The following is a 25,206-nucleotide window of genomic DNA, read 5'->3' as shown; positions in this document are numbered from 1 at the left end:
AAGTGCATAAACACTAATAATATTAATAATATCCATACCTAATACTAATTTAATAAGTAAAATCCTATCACCCTTCCTACGGACCTCAACTACATTATCTATAAACTCACGATACTTACAATTTGTACTTGATATATTTTAAATCTGATTTTTCTTTTATAACTTTAAAAATTAAGTATGACAATATTTATCCGAGAAAAACAATTTTGTATTTATCGCGAGAGATTCAGAAATTATAGAAAAGAGAGGGCTAACTCGGATATGTTCCCCTTTCTCCCTTTAGTTACTTCCCTTCCCAACAAAACCAGAGCCTTTCCCCACCTTACTTCTTCCCGACGACAACCCTCCTCTCTCCAAAATCGAGATTTTCCCGGATTTCTGTAGCTCCAGAAAAGTCGAAGTAAGGATTTTTTAGTGTTCTCTTCACGAACAATATCGATATTTTGTAGTGTTTCTGCTTTTTGGTCTTCTGCTGGATCTCGAAAGTTCCCAAATAGTTTCGTTGTTTCTGAATCTAAGGTTTTTCCCTTCCGTTTTTCTTCTGAATCGCTCCTCGTTTCGTTCGGATTTTGGTTTTGGGTGTTGGTGGAAATGGGTTGAGTGCTTCTCTTTCGGTCTGTCTGACCGTGTACGTTCGCTTTGTCTGATTGATGCTATTGGGTGCGTGGTGTTAATTCTTTCTAGGGTTAGGGTTTCGAGCTGTCGAAGCATCTAACCCTTCTTTATTCGTATTGCAACCTTGGTGGTGTTGTGAACTGGGATTAGTGTTTGCGTTTTCGCCGCAATCTTTCTCGTTCGGAGCTGTGATTTCTCAAATTCCTTGTATTTTCTGGAAAATTGTGATGTTTCTTTTTTTTTTTTTGTGAGTTTTTGTGTGATTTTGTAGCATAGAGACGGACATTTCTTTTTCTTTTTTCCTTTCTTGGTGATCACGTTTATTTTAACCTTCTGAAATGCGAGCTATTTCCCCCCTCTTTTCTTCGTAGGAGGCATGGAGGGGCAAGAGGGAACGCAGATGCCTCATCTCATCCTTGCTAACAAGTTGTTCCTCCTTCGGCATCCCGATGTGCCCGATATCGAAAAGGTCCGCCTGAAAGAAGACGTGTTTGCCTCGATCAAGGATAACGGTATAGATAGTCCCCTTCTCTTCTGATTCTCTTCGTTGTTTTTTATGTCTTTGGTTTTCAAAAATTGGAGTCTCATTGCTGTTGAAATTTCTGGTTTTCAGACATGGTTGCAGTGTATGAGTCTACCGCAGCGGAGCTAGGGTGGGAGGTAGACCAAGGGCTTGTCGATGCTATGCGTGTTAAAATTGAGGAGGAAGTGAAGAAACTTGACGAGAAGTAAGTTCCCCATCTGGTCTGGCCGTCATTCTTTGAATTTCAGCTTAGTAGTACAATGCCATTCAGTCCTGGATCCACTTGCCATATCTGCTCGCTGAAACTTTGTTACCTGGAGATTTCCCATGGTTTTCACAATTTTTACCAAGGAACGGGATTCGCAATCTGTTCTCATTGAAGTGATCTCTGTGTACATTTGAGACTTGTAGGGTGAATTGAATTAGATTCTTCTTACCAGTCTTTAATTCTTATTGTAGTGCTTTCTTATTCCTTTCATATTTGGACCAAGTCGACAGCTTCATAAACAGAAAAATAGAAGTTGGAGAAAGCAAGATTTTCTTTGAATTTCTTAAAAGGGTATATCCTCCATCAATCTTTGGTGGCTGAGGCAATGGAAGAAATGGTGACTATTTGAAAAGTGCCAGAGCTCAAAAATTGGTCTCAGATCTCACGAATTATGCTCATGGTTTTGCACCATAAGGTTATGAACATATTGATCCTGGTAGTGGGTTGCGGCCCCAAGGTGCCATGTGCCCAAAAGGACCTGGTATGTTAGTCTAGTATTGTTTGAAGTTAAGACCTTGGTTCACTTGAAACACATGGTTGCAGTCCAGAGTAGAGAACCAAGTACTTTTGTTGTACATCAGGTTACTTTTTTCCTCTTTATGGATGTGTGCAAAATGAAATTCATCTGTTGGCATAGACCCATTGGTTGATTGTGGAACTCATATAAGCAATGACAGGCTTTTTGCTGCATTAAATTATGGGAAATTGTTGTATCTTTATTAGTTCTGTTGTGTCACTATTTGTCACACTATTACCTTTTCTAATGGTTCTTTTTTTTTCCAAATAATGTCCTGAAAAAAAAAACCTTTGGAAGGAATGTTCTTCAAGTGCTGTAACTACTGCTGTTAAACAATTCTATCTTAACTGGAAATAGTGATTGAAGAGTATAATGGCATTTTTTTGGAAAATCCTGTCCATGATTTTTGTGGAAGGACAAAAAAACCTGTAAAATATGGTGTTATTCTTAGATTCAACGTCAAAAGGAAATTAAAAAAAAGAAAACATTTATTGCCTAGCATGTTTCTTTTATATATGCATGTAGGAAATCTTTTTTCACCACCTATCCCCAATGCTTTTGCTAGATATTCATCTACTATTTTCTTCCATCTCAAATTTTTCATCTAATCTATTTTCTTCCACCTCCAAATTTTTGTTCTTTAGTTTGACATTTGTAATGATTTATCAATAGATCCAATTATGAGAACAAACACTAGATTTATTTACATTGTTAATAAGAACACATACTCAGAATCACCATGACTATAGATAGATGAGCCCAAAGAGGAGATCTAGGAACACCTATATTATTCATGGCATAAACCATGTTTCTACCCGAAGTTTGGTTCTCCCAAAAATTGATACAATGACTTATGATCAATGTTGTGAATTGCGCAAAGCGTAAGACCCGCTCATGAAGTGAGGCGTATGGCGTAAGCTTCACAAAAAATATTAAAAAATTGACCAACAACAACAACAACAACAACAACTACGCCTTCATCCCAAAACAATTGGGGTCAGCGATATGAACCAAAAAGAAATTCATTTTGGGTCTTCCACATGAATCCTTTTCCTCCAATCATTTCTATCCAACGCCATGTCCTCGGTGAGGTTCAAAGCATTCATATCCTTTCCTATCATCTCCATCCAAGTCTTCCTAGCGATGATGTACTATTAATGAATAATTGGATATTAAGTGAAGAATCTAAACTAAATTATAAAACGAATTCCAAGCAATGATTACAACTTTATAATTTAGCTGATTCAACAAAGATGTAATTATTTAACCAAGGAACAAGAGACAATTAATATAAATACAATATAAAGAAATAAATATGTGAATTGTGAAGTAAAAACTAATAAGATATCAACAACTAGAGTTATTAAACATAATAACTAGTGTATTTTTACAAATTAAAAGTGCAACAAAATTCACAAGGTTTAAGTTACTGGTGATATACATTCAATATCCATATGAGAAACAAAACTAAAAAACCAAAAACTCCAATAAAAGTTATACACCACATATAGTTATACATAGTAAATACAATTACATAATACAAATAGCATACTGCTTGTATAAAGTATAGATAAGCAACATATCAATGAATTACTAAATCAATATATATAATTAATTAACAAGAACAAAGTAATTTTTTGATTAACATGCCCGATTGTTCAAGAACATAGTGAGAGAGAGAGAGAGACGGGAATACCTTCTTTTTCATCCTTTCAGCAGAGAGAAAGAGAGAGACACTGAGAGGGAGAGGCAGAGAGAGAGAGAGAGAGAGAGAGAGAGAGAGAGAGAGAGAGAGAGAGACCCTAATCAGTCGGGGTCTCCCCTAATTTGGGTCAAATGGGGTCTTTGACCCTCATTTGACCCAAACTCAATGAGGCACCATGAAGCGTGCACCTCATAGCATGTGTTTTTTTAGTGCACTTCGAGGCACCAAAGGCAACATCTCGCATCGAGGCACACCTTTTGCGGCTCGAGGTACGCTTTTAACAACACTGCTTATGATACTGAATCTGGGCAGATGTAACTGTTTGGACTCTTGGTTGTTGGGCAAGATTGCCCATCTAATGTTGTCTATGTGAAACATCTAATTTTGAACATCCAGCGCAGGATGGACTTTTCGACTAATGCTTTTGTACTAACAAAGATATGAATCACGGAAATGAAAAAGAGATTTTTCCAATTCCTCTGAGTACTTTTTTGCAAGATGGATGGATTGTTTTATTTTCTAAATTAAGAAACTTGAATAATTCATTTCTCATAAAAAAAGAGCACTAGTGGCGAGCGACACAGTCATGTGAGACTCCATCCTCATCCTCATGAAGCCTTCCATGTTGGAGGCTACCTCCTATCATTGTATTAGTTGTATGGCAAAAACTTAAAATCGGAAAATCACAATAATGAAAATCTCATGAGAAATTGAAAATTTTATTATCCCCCATTTTGTCAGCAAAATGTTGACAAAAATAATAAATTTAAAGATTAGAAATAAATATATGCAAAAAGCAAGAGAATGTTTTTTTCTCACAAAATAGTAGTTAAAAACATAAATAACATAATAAAACTATGATATTTGCATTAAAAAATTATTATCACGATATTTTGGTTGTTTAAAACAACAACCAAAATATCACATTTTTTGCTATATTTTGAAAATATTGCAGATATTTGTCATTGTGGTTTACATGATGGGTTGAATGCCTCCTTAGTCAAAGAGTTGATGTAGTATATTCGTTTCACACTTTTTTGGAAGATCAGCAAGGCCCAAAATAAGATAAGTATCATATCATATCATAAACAATTATACTTTTCTAATAAAAAAATTTAAAAAAAAATCAGGAAAATTAACAAGTATTTAAAAAAAATTATAACACATGAAACAATGATGATTTGCATAAAATACAACCTTAAAATCGCATATGAAGCATTTATGTCTCTATGAGTTGCATAAGACATCAACAAACATCAACTATCTCACAAGAACAATGCAAAATATTAAATATCTTGCAATTAAGAACATGCCACAAGACTCATACTTTCATATTACATAAACAAAATAACTAAGTTTATGAATACTTAAGTGTCTTCTGCTCTTCTTTTCTTTATTTCATTTTTCTTTTTCTGTTTTTTTCATCTTTTATTTCTTTCTTCTTTTCTTTTTTTCCCTTTTTCGTTTTCTTTTTTCTTTTCTTTTCATTTTTAATCTTTCTTTCTTCTTTTTCTTCTTCTCTGTTCCTGTCATCTATCTTTCTTCTTCCTATTTTTTGTCACTATGTTTAATGAATTCCATGCATATACATGTATGTGTGCTTTAAGATGTGTATAGGTGAACATGCGGTGTGTGTGTGTGTGCTTTGTTTGTATGCATTGTTTATGACACATTGATGTTGGATTTGATAGATGGGGAAACATTCTTCTGACAATGTGCAGGATTGAATATAATTTCATCTTAATCATGATGTACTTCCCTGATATAGTTTACATATTGCAATAGTTTGCTTCTTCTTCAATTTGTGTAAAGAAAAGTCAACTATGATTTAGTGTAGATTCTTCACATTATCCAGTTATTCATTAATGATACATAAATGTTGCATCTTTATTTTTGTTTTTTCTATTTGATTGATTTTTTAATATTTTTGTGAAGCTTACGCTTTACGCCTTGCCTCATGAGCAGGTCTTACGCCTCGCTACGCCTCAATGCTATTCACAACATTGAGTGTTATTAAAGAACCAATTATTATTTTTAAATATAACCTTAATCATCAACATTATCATTATCTTCTTCTTCTCCTTTTTCGACATTCACATTTAAATGAAATGGTGGTCTTCAACAAATGCACGAATAACTCAAACAAGAAGACACTACAAGCATGACCTTTGAAAGGGTATAAAAGGAAGAACACTTGAAAAATAAATAATACTTTATTCATGCACAAAATGCTTAAGAAGCATTGTGATTTACATTGAAGGGGTTCACCCCTGTATATACAAAAAAGTGGAAGAGAGAGGAGAGCTCATTTTGAGCTCTCCAAAAGAGTCGTTGGACTCTAGTCCAACGACTCTTATTATAGCTGATGGACTAGAGTCCAGCAACTCTTATAATAGCGGTTGGAACAACGATTTGCACAGATTAAATATCTAGTTTAGTCTAACAACTATTTGCACAGTCAAGTTATTAAATATCTAGTTTCTATTGAACTAGATGCTAAAAAAGAAAATAAAGAAAAATAGAAAAAGAAAATAATAAAAGGAAAAATATAATAATAATATTAAATAATATATATGTATTACAATTTACATTTTAACACTCCCCCTCAAACTTATGGTACAATGAACGAAAGTTTGTCTAAGAGGAAGTGAAATCTGGGAGCTGCGAGAGGCTTGGTGAAGAAGTCTAGTAATTGATATTCTGATGTAACATATGGCAGATCAATGGTTCCATGTAAGTATTCCTTTCTGACATAGTGACTAGGGGTGGCAATCGGGTCGGGTTGGCGGGTTGGCGTGTCAGCATACCTCAACCCGAACCCGACCCGTTTATTAAACGGGTCGACTGTGGCAAACACGAATCCGACCCGTTTAATAAACGGGTAACCCGACACGACCCGCCAACCCATTTAATAAATGGGTTGGGTTGGGTAAACGGGTTTTCAGGTTCGCGGGTCAGGTTGGCGGGTCGACGGATCGGGTTGGCAGGTAGGCAGGTCGGGTTGACGGGTTGACGGCTCGGGCAGACGGGTTGGCGGGTTGGCAGGTCGGGTTGGCGGGTTGGCATACCCCCAACCCGAACCCGACCTGTTTAATAAACGGGTTACGCGGGTCGACCCGTTTATTAAACGGGTTGGCTTAAGCCCAACCCGAACCCGCCTAAGAGGCGGGTTGGCGGGTCGGGTCAGAAATTGCCACCCCTAATAGTGACATTCCATCTCACTTGTTTAGTACGTTCATGGAATGTCCGATTGCTTGAAATGTAGATCGCACTTTTGTTGTCACAACACATCTTTGAAGCTTGCGTTGCTTCAGCTCCCATATCCGCTAGCAATCGTCCAAGCCAAACAACCTCCATAGTGGTGGTTGTCATGGTTATGTATTCAACTTCGGTGGAGGAAAGAGAGACCTTCTGTTGCTTCTTGCACCTCCACGAAATTAAGGCTTCACCTAGAAACACAAAAAAACCGGTAGTTAAGTGCCTATTATTAGGAGCACCTCCCCAGTCAACATCAGTATATGCAATTAAATGTAATGAAGATGAAGCATGCAAGAAAAGTCCTCGTGAAAGAGAAGAATTTAAGTATCTAATAATACGCAAAACTGTTCCCATATGCACAGAGGTGGGAGCATGCTGAAACTGACTGGCTGTATAAACCATATGAGCTATATCTGACCTAGTAATGAAAAGATAAGAAAGAGCTCCAATAAGCTATCTGTAAGAAATTGGATCATCAAGAAGTTTTTCATCATCAATTTTTATTTTAACATTGACAACTTCTGGAGTGTTCTCTTTCTTATCATCTGTAGTTCCAGACCTGAAAACAATATCAAGAGCAAATTTCGATTGAGATATCAAATACCCCTGAGGAATAAGCGACTTCAATGCTTAAAAAATGATGCAGGGCAGGACCCGATTGGGTCCATCGTGCCACCCGATCCGCCACAAAGGGCAGATGAAGGACCCCGCGCATATGACTCACTTGCAGGGACGGAGCCACGACGCAGGGAGGTACCCCTGCGCACCTACGTCAGGCGTGGTGGAGCTCGCACGCCCCAGAACCAGCTGCAAAGAGAGACTGACCCGGATCATGGGTCGGATCCAAATCTGGACCCACGACCCGGTCCAGTAAACAGCCTTTAAAAGGCCCTGCCTAGGGTTGCGTGAAGGAGAGATTATTGAAAAGCTCCAGCCGTCTTTCTTTCCTACAGTTTTCCTATTCTTTTACTTGCTTGCTGTTTTCCTTTACATTTTTCCCTGTTTATCGCATTTTCCTATTGCTTATTGAATATTTTTGAGTTTAATAAAGAAGTTCAGCCACACCGATTCACGGTGGGCCATTATTTTCTCTCCTCCTCCAACGTGGACTGCATCAAAGTGGTATCAGAGCGGGCGTTCCACCTTCATCAGCGGTATGGCTCTTGAGGAGGGAACCGATCTGGTACAAGGCGAAGTGCGTGAGGAGGCGAGCAACGAAGATCCAATGCTGCGTGTCATGGAGGTGTTGACGAAGATACAGGAGAATGTGTTGCGCGTGACCCGGGATGTTGCAGGCCTATCGAAAAGGCTGGATGGGATGGATAATCGTTTGACAGCACTCGAGTCGCGCAAGGGGCCGTGCGCAGTACCAGATGCAGACTTCGCTGATGGCGTGTCTACAAATCTGAACCCCCAAGGGGCTGGATCATCCCAGCCGATACCCCTACAACGAGGACCGGCCTTCCCAGCAGTTCCAGCATCCATGTATGGTCCGGACGTCTCTCGACAGTACCAGGGGATCCCGGCGAACAACAATGCCCTGGTAAGAGCACCCCACTCCCGACAACGGGTGACTGCGCCTGTTTCACAGGTGGACCCGATCCTGCAGGGCCCCAGCGGTACGCTGGGTCCACCTGCAGGCCAGGGTGCGTGGCCAGGCGCAACAACAAGTGCGTTGAGGGTCAGCCCGAGCTTGCAGGGCCCCAGTGTTGCGCTGGGTCCACCTGCGGGCCCGGGATCGTGGCAGGGCCTCACTCGGGCTGTGTTACAGAGTGAGCTGAGTCGGCAGGGGCCCAGCGTCACGCTGGACCCTGCTGCTGGCCCGGTCCTATCAGCCCAGCTTGGGAGAGACGTACATTTCTTCCCCGACCCCACACGGGGAGGCTCTGTAGCTGCATTCCTGCGAGCTGGAGTTGGCGAACCTTTGTTGATTGGGCCAGATCCAAGAGGACCCAATCCAGTTTGTAATGCAACGGGACCCAGGCCTGTTTCGCTGGGACCAACCATTGGGTCTCAGGGAACGGGTTTGGGTCTAGACACCCCTTACCCAGCCTACCTAGTTGGTTCCGGTTCGCGGGTAGTTCCGAGCCAGAACCAACCCATTAGTTCCGACCCTCAACATATACCCCAGACCGACCCTAACCCATATCGGACCCGGACGGTGCTCCAGTTTGGATTTGAGCCGGGTCAAAACCAGACCCATAATGCTATGGATCGGGAATCGAGTTCAAACCAAGCTTCTTATCCCCACAACTCGAACCTCGATCCAACCCACTCATATCTGGGTCCGACGAGTAGTGTAGGAGCGGGCCCGATCCATATCCCATCGGGCGAATCAACCCATCCATATAACTACCAGGCCCCATACCCATACCCATACCCAAACCCAAACCCACCTGTTTACCCAACCCTGACCCAGAACCCAACTCAACCTCCAACCCAACACCATACTCCTAACCCACAACCATATTATACCAATTCTACCCGCCAGGAACCAGAAACTCACCCGAACCCTCTCCCATACATTGGCCTTCCCGTCATTCCAGTACCACAATACCGACCGCAGATGGTGCCCGCCCCCGGGCAAACCAGACCGAGGCAATGTCAGCAGGAACCGGCGCGCCCTGACCGTCGACCCCCCATAGGGAGAGTTCGACAGCACCAACATCCCGGCGAGCAATACCGCCCTACGGACAATGAGGCAGCATGGGACGACGACCTTTTCTGGAAAGAGCATCCTGCCGGAATGGTGGAGCCGCGACAACAGAGAGCACCAGACCACTCCTCCACTTATGGCGTGAAACTGGATCTTCCGGAGTTTGCGAGACGATTCGACGCGGAGCAGTTTTTCGACTGGTCTTATGCAGTGCAGTTCTTCTTCGATTATCACACAGTTGCTGAACATCGTCGTGTCTCGTTAGCTTCTACGCGATTGAGAGGCCTAGCACAGACATGGTGGGTGGAGCTACAACGATCAAGGGAGCGGCAGGGATTAGAGCGCGTACAGTCGTGGGAGGAAATGCAAAGACTGATGCAGTCAAAGTTCGTGCCTTCGGATCACGTCGAGCGAGCCTACAAGGAATACCTGACCCTGTGCCAAGGTTCCCGAACTGTAGCAGAGTACACCGCGGAGTTCCATCATCTTTCCCTGCTTGTGCAGATCGAGGAAACAGCTCGTCAGCAGGTCACGAGGTACATTTCGGGTCTCCGCCCTGCTATCTCTGATGATTTTAGTTGTGTCACAGTGGAGACATTAGATCAAGCCAGCAGTTATGCCATGAACATCGAGGACAAGCTGAAGCGGCGGCAGGAATATCGGACGACCCGTAGTGAGCCCACCAGCTGACCCAAGCCGAGTTTCCCAACCAGGGGAGCAAGCTCCCCTAGTGATTCAAAACCTAGAACAGACCTTAGCAAACCTGACCAGTCAGGCCCAGCTTTCCACACCCGGTCCAAAGCCAAACCTAGTGAGTCGACCCTTCGTTGTTTTAGGTGTCAAGAGTTAGGACATGTCGCGTCCAAGTGTTCCACCGTGAGCAGGAACACCCATCTTGTTGAAGGAATTGTCGAGTCCGCAAGTGAAAGTGATAGTGATGACAATTCCTTAGTTGAGGTTGAGGATGAGAGGGGAGTTATAGAGTTCGACGGCAACGTCGAAAGTTTGTTGTCTATCCGTCATGTGTTGACCACACCCCGAGAATCGGCCCCATCGAAATGACTAAGGAATAACATTTTTAGGACCCGGTGCAACTGTGAGGGGCACGCTTGTGATGTCATCATTGATACCGGAGCTAGAGTGTGGTGTCTACCTTGAAACTTAACACCGAAAAGTTGTCCCAACCCTATAAGATAGCCTGGTTCAAGAAAGGAAATGAGGTTCCCATCACTCAGCGATGCCTAGTCCGGTTTTCCATGGGGAAACACTACCACGATGAGGTGTGGTGTGATGTAGCCCCTATGCACGCGTGTCACATTCTCTTGGGACGTCCCTGGCAGTTCGATCGCCAGACAACTCACGATGGCCGCAAGAACACATACTCCTTTGTCTTTAATGGCCATAGAATAGTCCTTCTACCTATCAAGGAGACTGGTTTCCCCACTGTAGACAAACCTGAGCGAGTTCCCCGAATCGCAGGCCTCTCGTACCGGCTCTTCCTGGACCACTGTCTGGAAGATGGCTATTGTTATGCCCTAGTGGCAAAGCCAGTGATGAGTTCGTCCGTGTCCATTCCCGCGGACGTTGCCCCTCTTCTAGAGGAGTTCTGCGACATTATGCCGGATGAACTACCTGATGGATTACCTTCGGCAAGGGTAGTTCAGCATGCCATTGACTTTGTGCCAGGGTCGAGTCTACCCAACCTTCCCGCATATCGCATGAACCCCACTGAGCATACTGAGTTATTGAGACAGGTTCAGCAATTGCTGCAAAAGGGTTTCATTCGCGAGAGTGTTAGTCCTTGTGCCGTTCCCGCCTTACTTACTCCTAAGAAAGATGGGTCCATGCGCATGTGTGTCGATAGTCGTGCGATCAATCGCATCACAGTCAAATACCGTTTTCCCATTCCTCGTTTGGACGCTATGTTTGATATGCTATCTGGTGCCTCCATTTTCTCTAAAATAGATCTAAAAAACGGGTATCACCAGATTCGTATACGCGAAGGCGACGAGTGGAAAACAATATTCAAGACGCGTGATGGATTGTACGAATGGTTAGTCATGCCGTTTGGGTTATCTAATGCCCCAAGTACCTTTATGAACATGATGACCCAGGTCTTGCGTCCGTGTATTGGGAAGTTTGTTGTTGTCTACTTTGACGACATTTTGATCTATAGTTCCTCATTGTCCGAGCATTTGAGTCACCTGCGTCAAGTCTTAGATATTTTGAGAAAGGAAAAATTGTATGCCAATGCCAAGAAGTGTGAGTTTATGACATCCAGTGTCGTGTTCTTAGGGTTTATTGTGTCATCTGATGGCGTCAAGGCCGACCCCGCAAAAGTCCGCGCGATTGTCGATTGGCCTACCCCAAAGACTATAGGAGAGATCCGTAGTTTCCACGGGTTAGCCACTTTTTACCGACGTTTCGTGAGAAATTTTAGTACCCTTATGGCCCCCATCACGGAGTGCCTAAAAGGTACTAGTTTTCATTGGACGCCAGCGGCTAGCAAAGCCTTTACGATCATCAAGGACAAAATGACCAGTGCTCCTGTCTTAGCCCTCCCAGATTTTAGTGCAGTCTTTGAGGTTGAATGTGATGCCTCTAAAGTGGGGATTGGTGCCGTCTTGAGTCAGAATCGTAGGCCCGTTGCCTTCTTTAGCGAGAAGCTGACTCAGGCCAGGTGCCAATACTCCACTTACGATGTTGTGTTCTATGCCGTTGTACAAGCCTTTCGTTATTGGAGACATTATCTCATTTATAAGGAATTTGTCTTGTACACGGACCATGAGGCATTGAAGTATCTGAACAGTCAAAAGAAGTTGAGTGCTCATCATGCCAAGTGGGTCAGCTTCTTGCAAGAGTACACCTTTTCGCTTAGGCATCAATTGGGTACCCTGAACAAGGTGGCTGACGCTCTTAGTAGGAACGCTCTTAGTAGGAAGAACAACCTTCTGATGACTATGTCAGTGCAGGTCATTGGTTTTGAGCAATGCAAAGAGTTATACCCTACGGACCCTGATTTTCACAAAGTCTGGGAAGGGTGCACCTCTTCAGATCGCAACCTCGACCCCCGTTTTTGTATTCATAATGGTTACCTCTTCCGTGGTAACCAATTATGTGTGCCCAATTTCTCCCTTAGACTTTAGTTAATTTCTGAATTACATGAAGGAGGGTTAGCAGGGCATTTCGGGCATGATAAGACGTTCGCTCTCTTAGATGAACGATACTTTTGGCCCAAAATGCGCAAAGATGTTGTCAAGTTTATCCAAGGCTGTCATGTGTGTCAAGTGTCCAAGAGTCATCGTCAGAATAGTGGTCTGTACACCCCGTTACCCATTCCTGAACGGCCGTGGGAGCATGTATCCATGGATTTTATCGTAGGCCTTCCCCGCACACCACGTCGTTTTGATTCAATTTTAGTAGTTGTTGACCGGTTCTCCAAAATGGCTATCTTTGTTCCGTGCAAGCGCACCACCGATGCCTCTTTAGTCGCCTCATATTATTTCAAGGATGTTGCCTGTTTCCACGGTCTACCTCACACAATCACTTCCGATCGCGACACGCGTTTTATGAGCCACTTTTGGAAATCGTTATGGGCCCTGTTCAAAACTAAGCTTCAGTTCAATAGTGCGTATCACCCCCAGACTGGTGGCCAAACCAAAGTTGTGAACCGCACCTTAGGAAATTTGTTACGGAGCCTAGTGGGCGAAAATGTCAAAACTTGGGATCTCGTATTGCCCCAAGCCGAGTTCGCCTATAACAACTCCATTAACCGTTCTACTGGTAAATCTTCGTTCCAACTAGTGTATGGTCGGTCTCCCACCCATGTCGTTGACCTAGCCCCTGTGTCAGATCTCTCAGCTCCAGCTCCGGATGCCTTTGATGCCGTTGAATATATGCGTGACGTTCACAGACAAGTCCGGGCCAAACTTGTTGAAAGCTATGAGACCTACAAAGCTTTCGTAGATCAGGGTCGTCGTGATGTCCATTTCGAGGTCGGTCAACTTGTCTGGGTGTATCTGCGTCCAGAGCGTTTTCCTGTAGGCACCTATAGCAAATTAAGTCCTAAGAAGTATGGCCCTTTTAGGATCCTTCAGCGATTGGGTTCGAATGCTTACCTCCTTGAGCTGCCCGATGATTGACATATTTCCCCTATTTTCAACGTGGCTGATCTATATGCTTACTGTGGCAACAACAAGTCGATAGAGCCGACTTTTTCCCAACTAGGGGAGAATGATGCAGGGCAGGACCCAATTGGGCCCATCGTGCCACTCGATCCACCACACAGGGCAGATGAAGGACCCCGTGAATATGACTCACTTGCAGGGACGGAGCCACGACGCAGGGAGGTACCCCTGCGCACCTACGTCAGGCGTGGTGGAGCTCGCACGCCCCAGAACCAGCTGCAAAGAGAGACTGACCCGGATCATGGGTCGGATCCAAATCTGGACCCACGACCCGGTCCAGTAAACAGCCTTTAAAAGGCCCTGCCTAGGGTTGCGTGAAGGAGAGATTATTGAAAAGCTCCAGCCGTCTTTCTTTCCTACAGTTTTCCTATTCTTTTACTTGCTTGCTGTTTTCCTTTACATTTTTCCCTGTTTATTGCATTTTCCTATTGCTTATTGAATATTTTTGAGTTTAATAAAGAAGTTCAGCCACACCGATTCACGATGGGCCATTATTTTCTCTCCTCCTCCAACGTGGACTGCATCAAAGTGGTATCAGAGCGGGCGTTCCACCTTCATCAGCGGTATGGCTCTTGAGGAGGGAACCGATCTGGTACTTCTGTTGGTTGTCATGGTTATGTATTCAACTTCGGTGGAGGAAAGAGAGACCTTCTGTTGCTTCTTGCACCTCCACGAAATTAAGGCTTCACCTAGAAACACAAAAAAACCGGTAGTTAAGTGCCTATTATTAGGAGCACCTCCCCAGTCAACATCAGTATATGCAATTAAATGTAATGAAGATGAAGCATGCAAGAAAAGTCCTCGTGAAAGAGAAGAATTTAAGTATCTAATAATACGCAAAACTGTTCCCATATGCACAGAGGTGGGAGCATGCTGAAACTGACTGGCTGCATAAACCACATGAGCTATATCTGACCTAGTAATGAAAAGATAAGAAAGAGCTCCAATAAGCTATCTGTAAGAAATTGGATCATCAAGAAGTTTTTCATCATCAATTTTTATTTTAACATTGACAACTTCTGGAGTGTTCTCTTTCTTATCATCTGTAGTTCCAGACCTGAAAACAATATCAAGAGCAAATTTCGATTGAGATATCAAATACCCCTGAGGAATAAGCGACTTCAATGCTTAAAAAATGATGCAGGGCAGGACCCGATTGGGTCCATCGTGCCACCCGATCCGCCACAAAGGGCAGATGAAGGACCCCGCGCATATGACTCACTTGCAGGGACGGAGCCACGACGCAGGGAGGTACCCCTGCGCACCTACGTCAGGCGTGGTGGAGCTCGCACGCCCCAGAACCAGCTGCAAAGAGAGACTGACCCGGATCGTGGGTCGGATCCAAATCTGGACCCACGACCCGGTCCAGTAAACAACCTTTAAAAGGCCCTGCCTAGGGTTGCGTGAAGGAGAGATTATTGAAAAGCTCCAGCCGTCTTTCTTTCTTGCAGTTTTCCTATTCTTTTACTTGCTTGCTGTTTTCCTTTACATTTTTCCCTGTTTATTGCATTTTCCTATTGCTTATTGAATATTTTTGAGTTTAATAAAGAAGTTCAGCCACACCGATTCACGGTGGGCCATTATTTTCTCTCCTCCTCCAACGTGGACTGCATCAAAAAATATCTTGATAAACCTAAGTCAATCATTTCAAAGTAAGTTTTAAGAAGAGATTTGATATTTGCAATCCCTGTTTGTCGCCTTTGGTGATAATCATATCATCTACATAGAGAAGAAGAATAATGATGCCTGCATTAGATTTCTTAACAATCAAAGTAGTGTCAGTTAAACAAGATTGAAAACCAATATCAAGCATAGCATGACTGAATCGGTCATACCAGGTTTTTGGAGCCTGAATACTTCTTCAACGAGATTCCCATTCAGGAAAGCATTTTTGACATCTAATTGAAAGATAGGTCATGTTCTAATGGAGGCCAAGGCTATTAAAGTTCTAACAGTAGTTATACGGGCCACATGAGCAAATGTTTCTTCATAATCGATGTCATACTCTTAGACATATTCTTTTGCCACTAAACGAGCCTTATACCTTTTCGGGGTCCTATCACTTTTGGTTTTGACTTTGTATACCCACCTGTAGCCTATAAGTTTCTTACCTGGAGGGATATCTTGGATCGTCCAAGTGTTAGCCTTTTCTAGTGCATTAAATTCTATTTTCATGGCTTCTATCCATTCTATATGATTTTTGGTTTGAGAATAGGATGATGGTTCAACATATGATTGTATTAATGTAATGGCTGCCCTATATGTGGGTGAAAAAGATTCCTAAGACACAAAATTTTTAGGAGGTCTAGAGATTCTAGACGTTCTTCTGGGTGAAACTTCAGAGTATTTTTGTAATGCACATGGAAGATTTTGCTCTCTACGTCTTGAATATTGTAGATTAACATCCCTATGGACTTGCTCTTCATTATCATCATTTTCAACATCAATAGGACTTTCATCATTGTCAATGTCACATCCAAAATCACATTCATTGGATTTTGAAGTTGGATTAATTAAAAACGAGTATTCAACGACATCCTTGGATTTTTCAAATTCAAAGAAGCTTTCTTTTTCCAAAAAGGATACATTTCTTGACACATATAATTTGTCATTTTGAAAATCGAAACACCTGTAGCCTTTTTTTATTATCAACATATCCTAAAAAGGTACATGAGATTGCACGAGGAGAGAGTTTGTCGTTTTTGTTGGTGAAAACAAAACATTTGCATCCAAAGACTCTTAATCTAGAATAATCTGGAGTTAAATTAACAAGTTTTTCTATTGGAGTTGTATTCTTTAATGAGGAAGATGGCATCTTATTGATGAGGTAGGTGGTAGTTAGGACCGTTTCAGCCCAAAAACTTTTTGGAACCTGATTTGCAATAAGCAAGGTCCTAGTAGTTTCCATAATGTGCCGATGTTTGCATTCGGCTAGGTCATTCTGCTGTGGAGTGTGTGGGCATGATCTTTGATACGTAATACCATGTAAATTGAGATAGTCTTTGAATTCTTTGGACATAAACTCTCCAAACTCTCTCCCTGAATCAGTGCGAAAAACAGAAATATCATTTTAACACTTATTTTTAACCATTTTATGAAATATTTGGAAGTTAGCAAAGACTTCGGATTTATGTTTAAGAAAATAAATCCAAGTATGTCTAGAAAAGTCATCAACAAAAATGACATAATATGTATAACCACCTTTGAAAATAATTGGTGCGGGGCCCCAAACATCCGAATGTATTAACTCAAGTGGTCGTGAAGAAACAAAAGTTCTACTAAGAAATGATAACCTTTTCATTTTGCCAAGAATGTAGTCTTCACAAGAAAAATTTGCAGAATTACAAAATTTTCCTAAACTTGAAAAATATTGAATTTTAGACATATGAGGATGACCAAGTCTTTTGTGCCATAAATCCAATTCTGATTTCTGAACATTATAACAAAATGCATTCTTGGGTAATTTCAAAAAGTCCATGTAATAGAATCCTCATTTTCTATGGTCTTCCCCAATCAGCTTCCCTGACTGGCGATCTTGTACCCAACAACCATGAGAAGAGAATGAGATATTACATCCATAGTCAGATATTTGCGAGACAGATAAGAGATTCAAATTAAGTTTAGAGATATATCTAACTTTTGAGATAATTTTTTTTTGGATTTTTGAAGATTTTTAAAACATCCTATTCCTTTTACTACAAGAGATAGTGCTATCGGCTGTAAAAACCTTTGACACACTTGAGTTATTTTTACGACATTCGGATAGACTATTAACATTTTGGGTCATGTGAAAAGAAGCATCAGAATCTAAAAGCCAAGGAAAGTTACCTGGATCGGAGAAAAATGCAATTGTCGCTCCAGTTGAGGCTTCAGTTGAGGAGGATACCCCTTTGAGAAGAGGTTGAAGGATTTTCATCAGTTGAGCCATATATACATGTGTATCTTGATCTTTTGACTCGGATTCAACATATGCAACTCTTTTTTCTTCTCTTCTTTTTAACTTTGGACATTGAGGCCTATAGTGCCCCGGTTCATGACAATGATGACAAATGACTTTTCTTTTATCAAAGTCACCGTTTTGCCTTGCAAAATGAGGTGACTTGTAAGTACGAGTATGATTCATCGGTCTAGACATAGCTAAAATTGAGTCATCATCAACTTTTGGAGTACTTTTTCTAAATCTATTTTCCTCCATAGTGAGCTCTTCTATAGTATCAACAATAGAAGAAATTTTTCCACGATGTAAAAAGACCGATTTGGTGGATTCAAACTCCGGTCTTAGACCATTCACAAATTGATAGAAATGTTCCATATCGAGTTGCTTTTGACGAAACTCGATATCTTATGCACAATGCCATTTGGGCTCAAGAAGAGCCAACTCTTTCTAAAGTTTGGACAACTCATTGGATTATTCTCGAATAGTTTTATCTTTTTGAATCATTGTCCGAACTTTGTCTTGTAAATTACACACATGTGCAATATCTTTAAGGGAATACATGTTTTTTGAGGTATTCTCAAGCCTTATCAGCATGCTCAAACTTAGCTAAACTAAAACATTTTTTAATGTCTACGCTATTGATGAGCCATGATAAATTTTGCATGCCCTATCCTTCACTCTTTCCATTTTTTTTCATAAGTGGCTAACGCCTTACTCTTCTCTTCCTCCGTTAGAGGAAAATCTTTATCACCCTCTTTCTTGGTAAGAGATAGTTTAGGTTTCGAATCAGAACCATCCACTATACCCCCATAAACCTTTTCCCCAAATGTGGTGCTTCATAATCGAAGCCCACATTACATAGTTAGTATCATTTAGCTTCATAGGAATGATGGTGATCTTATCATTGTCATCCATCTTTTACAAGGGTAAGAGAGGAATAGATAGGAGGAGAAAAAAAAAAGAAAATAAAAAAAAGAGTAGACAAGGGAATAAGAGAGAGGATACAAAATCAATTTTTTTGTAGCACAAGTCCACTTTTCTTCAAACAAATCTTCTTAAGCTAAAAACAAGGTGATGAAACACCTTTTGTAAATGTGGCACGAAAGTCGAGGCAAAAGCACTTCAAGATCTAAGGATTCTGTAGCTTTGATACCATGAAATGAAATTGTGGTCTTCAACAAATGCACGAATAACTCACAAACAAGTGTCTATTGGAGACACTACAAGCATGACCCTTGAAAGGGTATAAAAGGAAGAACACGTGAAAAATAAATAATACTTTATTCATGCACAAAATGCTTAAGAAGCATTGTGATTTACATTGACGGGGTTCACCCCTATATATACAAAAAAGTGGAAGAGATAGGAGAGCTCATTTTGAGCTCTCCAAAAGAGACGTTGGACTCAATGAGCTCTCCAAAAGAGACGTTGGACTCTAGTCCAACGACTCTTATTATAGTTGTTTGACTGCAGTCCAACAACTATTTGCACAATCAAGTTCCAACAGGAACTTGACTAGATTAAATATCTAGTTCCTATTGAACTAGATGCTAAAAAAGAAAATAAAGAAAAATATTAAAAAAATAATAAAAGGGAAAATATAATAATAATATTGAATAATATATATGTATTACAATTTACATTTTAACACACATCGTCTCCAATATACGTGGGCTCTTCATCATCTACCTCCTATGCTCCTTCCACGTTGATCCACTGAATGCTCTCTTCATTCAAAATATTTGTTTCTTCTTAAACCCATTCATCCAATACCCCTCTATCGCTCTCACCACTCAACCCTTTTCAAAGTGAGGGTGTATGTAATTTCTAACTTATGTCTCTCTTGATATATTGTATCCTTAGGAAGGGTATTCTGGTGAAAGTACTAGAATACTAATACAATTTTTGTGTTATTTATTCTTAATGACATGACAACCAATCTAACGTCATAGTTGACAAACCCGTGACTCAAACTCGGATTGTCGGACCCTTAACTCGCGGGTCAATGGGTCGACTCGGTAACTCGAACGAGTTAGGACCTATTTTTTTGTGTTTTTTAATTATACTTTGCGATATAAGGAAAGTGGAAACCCCCATCAGTTGGACAAAAAAAAAAGAAATAAGGGGTCCCCCAAGGCTACAACATAGACAAGGCAGAGAGAGGGCCTCCTCAGCTCGCCCCGGAGAGAGAGAGAGAGAGAGAGAGAGAGAGAGAGAGAGAGAGAGAGAGAGAGAGAGAGAGAGAGAGAGAGAGAGAGAGAGAACTTTGTTGCTGAGAGCAGACGATGGTCGTTGACAGTCGCTTACGGTTTGAGAAGGGTTGACTCGAAAAAAAATCTTTTAAAAGGTTAAAATCGGTTCATAATGAAATGAACCAGTACGAAACTCGATTCGACTCGGCGAATCAGGACCAAATCGAATGATTCAGGACTGAATCAATGTCTCACCAAGTTAGCCGATTCAAGCCCAATCCTTGGTTAAAACAGGATTGTCCTGAATTGGCGGCCCATTAGTGGGCTGCTCTCTTGTTCATGCCCTTCTTTTTCTTTTGTATCCAAAAAGAGAGGGTTGAGAGGAATTTGAGGAGCAAAATTCTTTATTGGGACCAGAGCTTGTAGTCAACTTTGTTTTCCCTATTGCAGCTAACTGTCCTCTTTCCCATGTTCTCGATTGGTTCCAAACTTCATGGTTTCATTTCCAGGTCTAATGGATAGTCAGGAGAAGGAACAAGAAATCTTCATCATAAAAAGTGTGATGTTCGTGCAATGTTGGATTCTCACGAACACAAACATGCACACTTAATTCGAATCATGACTAATATTGATACTTAAATTAACTCCCAATTAAGTTCAACTTAAATTCATATTAAATCTGATTAAAAATCAAAACCCTAATTCAGAATAAATTCTTCTGGCTGAAATTTATTCTGGATCCAAATTGAAGCTTGAATTGCAATTAAATATCATCTTAGTTTCAATAATATTTTGACACTAATTTCGCCTTTATTCACAAAAATATCGAAAATTCACGGGTTTTACAATATGGGAGTTGAACATGTGAAGAGAGTAGAAATGAAAATCTTAGATGCATTGTTTGGTTGATGCCATTGAGTGATTTCATCTTTGTTGTATAAGCACTATTAAGGACTCAACCTAGAGTTTAGCCAACATCTGATTAGTTGAATATGGTCTTAGTTCTCATGACTTTGTGACATAGGTTTGAGTACCTCAAAAAAACCTGTTCTTTCCTTAGATGAAGTGAGAATGTAGTCCTCATTTTACATATTAGATGCTCTAGATAACCTTTTGTTGCATATATCTTTCTATTTTGGATGAGAATTGTACAAGTGTAGAATCCATTTAAGAGTTTGCATTCTCACCATCCTTGTTAAAATCAAGTCCACTATGGAGACACTTATAAACTGCTCTCCCATGGTTCTATGTGGGTAACTCCCATTTTGGTTCATAGTACATCCCAATAGGGTTATACATGTGGCAGTCGGTGTACATTTATTTTTTAGCTTTCATTAACTATTTATCTACTTGGTTTTTGCTCTCAACAATTCAGAATAGCAGATGCTGAAGAAAACTTGGGTGAAAGTGAAGTGCGAGAAGCTCATTTAGCAAAATCTTTGTTTTACATCAAAACTGGTGACCAGGTACCATCAAACTTGGGTGAAGTACTTGCTTCCTTCGTATTCGATGTCATTCTTTTATTTTTAAAATTTATCTAACTTGGTATGTGCTGCAGGAAAAGGCGCTAGAGCAGCTGAAAGTAACCGAAGGAAAAACTGTTGCTGTAGGTCAAAAGATGGATTTAGTATTTTACACACTACAGCTGGGATTTTTCTATATGGATTTTGATCTGATCTCCAAAAGTATTGACAAGGCAAAGAAGTAAGATCATGATTTGCTGCTCTTCTCCTTAGTCACACTTGTTTCACGTATATGATTATGATGAATAATTGAGGGTCTTATTCTTCCTTTTTGATGTAGCCTTTTTGAAGAGGGAGGTGACTGGGAAAGGAAAAATCGTTTGAAGGTCTATGAAGGCTTATACTGCCTGTCAACCAGAAATTTCAAAAAAGCCACAAGTCTTTTTCTTGATTCAATATCAACTTTCACAACATATGAGCTCTTCCCTTATGATACATTCATCTTTTACACTGTCCTAACCAGTGTTATATCCTTGGATAGAGTTTCTTTGAAGCAGAAGGTATACATGAAATTTTATTCACATTCTTTGCAGTAGTTTAGATTTCTTATTGTAGAACGTGACAGGTGGTGGATGCACCGGAAATCCTGACGGTTATTGGCAAAATACCACATCTTTCAGAGTTCCTAAACTCACTCTATGGATGCCAGTACAAATCATTCTTTTCTGCATTTGGTATGTGGCCTGCTGTTATTTGTTTCTATTATGTTTGTTGGTGTCATCATCATCATATTGATGATTTGTTAACAATACCTTTTATGAGTTTATTTCAATACCATGACCATTTTCCTCTGTACGATAGTGTCCTGTGCTTGTCCATTTGTGTCAACATTATATAGGAGAAAATAACCATGTCCTTGTGAGAGTGCATTTTATGCTGGGTTAGCCAACTTGAAACTATGGGGCACCTGAAAAATCCTTATTGGTTGGACATATTTTTTGGAAATATGGACATGCATTTGAAAGTTTTTCTTTTTCTTTTTTCAACTTGCTTGGCAACTGGGAAAATTTGACAGCCCTTGCAACCGGCCGACAGGATTGATGCCTACTGCCATCATCATGCATCGCTTGGGGATCTCTGATATATTTGGTTTAACAAACTCTATCTTGATGAGAAATAGCATACTGTCCTGTAACTGCAAATCTGATGTGTCATTGTAGATTCAATTAGACAAGATCCCCTTATTAAGTTGTTATTAGCTCGAAGGGGCATGTTTTGAAAATAAGGTTTGGAAACCCTGTTGTGGTTGATTCAGTTAAGTTCATGAATTTTGGCTTAGTTGCAACTCATTGTAGCTTGTGATGTTGGTTAGTTGGATTTTTTTATTAAAAACTGAAATAGACGGAAGATATGCATTAACTAATTATGTCCGTGTAAGGGAGATGTGTCTGATTGCCATTATCAGACTGGTTGGTAAATTATTTTGAAAAGTATAGCATTAAGAAACCATGCTGTCTAGCCTGTGTTGCATAACCCATATTTTGGGGGTTGTGTCGCAAAGTTTATGGTGCTTCTGCTGTTGTTTTACTGTGTGATGTGTCAGCCAAACTTACATGTGTGTTCGATCTTTTGACAATTTATTTCAATGCCTTGGATTTTTGCAGCTGGTTTGGCAGATCAAATTAAGCTGGACAGATATTTGCATCGTCACTTCAGATATTATATGAGAGAGGTCCGAACAGTGGTTTATTCACAGTTTTTGGAGTCCTATAAGAGTGTTACCATGGAAGCCATGGCAAGAGCTTTTGGAGTAAATGTTGATTTCATCGACATGTAAGTACTGACCTCTGTCCTCTTTGTTGGTGTTGAGTGGGATCAGGATTTTCATTTTTTTCCTTCTGCTAATTAGTGTTTTGGTGTTTATTTGCTGGTGTTAAAGCCTGTAGTGCTTAACATGTTCATTTGGCTGTTTTCAGGGAACTTTCTCACTTTATTGCAGCAGGGAAGCTTCACTGCAAGATTGACAAAGTTGCTGGAGTACTTGAAACCAACAGGCCAGATGCAAAAAATGCTCTGTATCAGGCAACTATAAAGCAAGGGGATTTCTTATTGAACCGTATTCAAAAGCTGTCCCGTGTCATTGATCTTTGAGTGCGCCAACTGCATCAGTTCACGTATCCGAATTTAGTTTGTGTTGGAGTTAGAGTTTTTTTTTTTTTAATTATAGATGCTTTATTCCCTGTTTCTTCTTTGTCGCTGATACAACAATACCAATTAAAATTTGTACTTTATCCCTCAAATTTTAGCTTGCAAAGGCAGCACTTTGGTATAGTTTTGCATTTTGATTCAGTTTCACTCATCCCTTATGTCAATATCCCCCATCTTTTACCCTTAAATTTTATGATGCAAGTTGTTTTGATCTCTATATATAGTTGGATTCAGCATGGTCAATTTAGTAAGAATCAACTGTTGAATAGTAACTTTTTAATAAAAAAATTTATTTTTTTAAATAACAAAATTTAGTGTTTTGTCAACCGTTTGATTTTTGAATAGCCAAAAATCCTCCACACAAGTCGGATTTTAGTGATTTAAATTAATGATATAGATCACATTTGTAGAGTCTATTTGATCATCACTGAAATCCCAATGAGAGGTATAAAGATCGATAGAGATGAGACCTGTTTTCTTTGGCACGAGGTTGAATGGAAACAAACAGATGCGGTGATCTGGCAAATCATCACCCATCCGTGAGCAGATCCAGTGGTCGGGCAACACCTATATCACTGGATGCCACTTTAGCACCCCACTTCCAATAAGAGAGGGTTTCATGCTCCCCTCCCCCAATGGTGACAAATATCACCAGATAAATCTCTAGTTGATTGAGAGTTGTTGTATGAACATGAAATACAGCTGTGGGCAAAAGTTGCATGACCATCAGATGGATGTAAAAACAGTCTTCTTGAATCGAGCTCTAGATGAAGAGGTATACATGATGCAGCCTGAAAGTTTTGAAATAAAAGGAAATGAAAATCTAGTATGTAAATTAAAGAAATCCATATATGAACTTAAACAAGCTTCCCGTCAGTGGTACTTAAAATTTAATAAAATTATTATGTCTTTTTGGGTTTATTGAGAACATTACTGATCAATATATACACCTAAAGGTCAGTGAGAGCAAATTTATATTTTTGATTTTATACGTGGATGATATATTGCTTGTTGCTAATGATTTGAGTCTTTTAAGTGAGAAAATTTTTTCTTTCCAATCATTTTGATATGAAAGATATGGGTAATATATTATGTGTTATTGGTATTGAAATCCATCGTGATAGAACTAAAAGATTGCTTGGTTTATCCCAAAAAGCTTATATTACTAAAATCTTAAAAAGGTTTAATACGTTGAACTGCTCATCATGTAAAGTGTCAATCTTTAAAGGTCATAAATATAGTTCTCATCAGTGTCCACTGAATGATATTGAGAAGCAGAAAATGAAGACTATTTCATATGTTGCTGCCCTTGAGAGCATAATGTATGCTCAAGTTTGCACTCGTCCTGATATTAGTTTTCCTATGGGATTACTTTCGTGATATTAAAGCAATTCAGGAATGAAACATTGAAAAGTAGTGAAGAAAATAATGAGATATCTTCAAGGAACTAAAGATTTCAAGCTCACATATGGCAAAACTGATCACTTGAAAGTGATTGGTTATACATATGCAAACTTTGCATGTTGTTTGGATAGTAGGAAGTCTACATCAGGATATGTTTTCTTGCTTGCAGGTGGGGCAAATTCATGAAAAAGTGCTAAACAACATATTGTGGCTACTTCTACTATGGAAACCGAGTTCATTGGTTGTCGTGAAGCATCCTCACATGTATTATGG

General features: G+C 40.3%; 1 protein-coding gene across 1 annotated transcript; it reads left to right on the top strand.

Annotated features, from left to right (window-relative positions):
- Positions 1 to 252: 252 nt before the first annotated feature.
- Positions 253 to 23,651, top strand: LOC149812229 (26S proteasome non-ATPase regulatory subunit 6 homolog). Its single transcript, XM_089992585.1, has 9 exons — positions 253 to 400; positions 987 to 1,127; positions 1,229 to 1,343; positions 21,234 to 21,324; positions 21,417 to 21,562; positions 21,662 to 21,881; positions 21,947 to 22,055; positions 22,986 to 23,154; positions 23,298 to 23,651. The coding sequence occupies exons 2-9, from the start codon at positions 992 to 994 to the stop codon at positions 23,470 to 23,472; spliced, it is 1,161 nt and encodes a 386-aa protein (XP_089848711.1). The 5' UTR covers positions 253 to 400; positions 987 to 991; the 3' UTR covers positions 23,473 to 23,651.
- Positions 23,652 to 25,206: the final 1,555 nt, after the last annotated feature.

This window comes from Nuphar pumila, chromosome 17 (assembly GCF_984573655.1).
Source record: "Nuphar pumila chromosome 17, dmNupPumi1.hap1.1, whole genome shotgun sequence".
Lineage (NCBI taxonomy): Eukaryota > Viridiplantae > Streptophyta > Magnoliopsida > Nymphaeales > Nymphaeaceae > Nuphar > Nuphar pumila.
The sequence above is the reverse complement of the archived record's forward strand: the minus strand, read 5'-3'. Positions and strand labels throughout refer to the sequence as shown.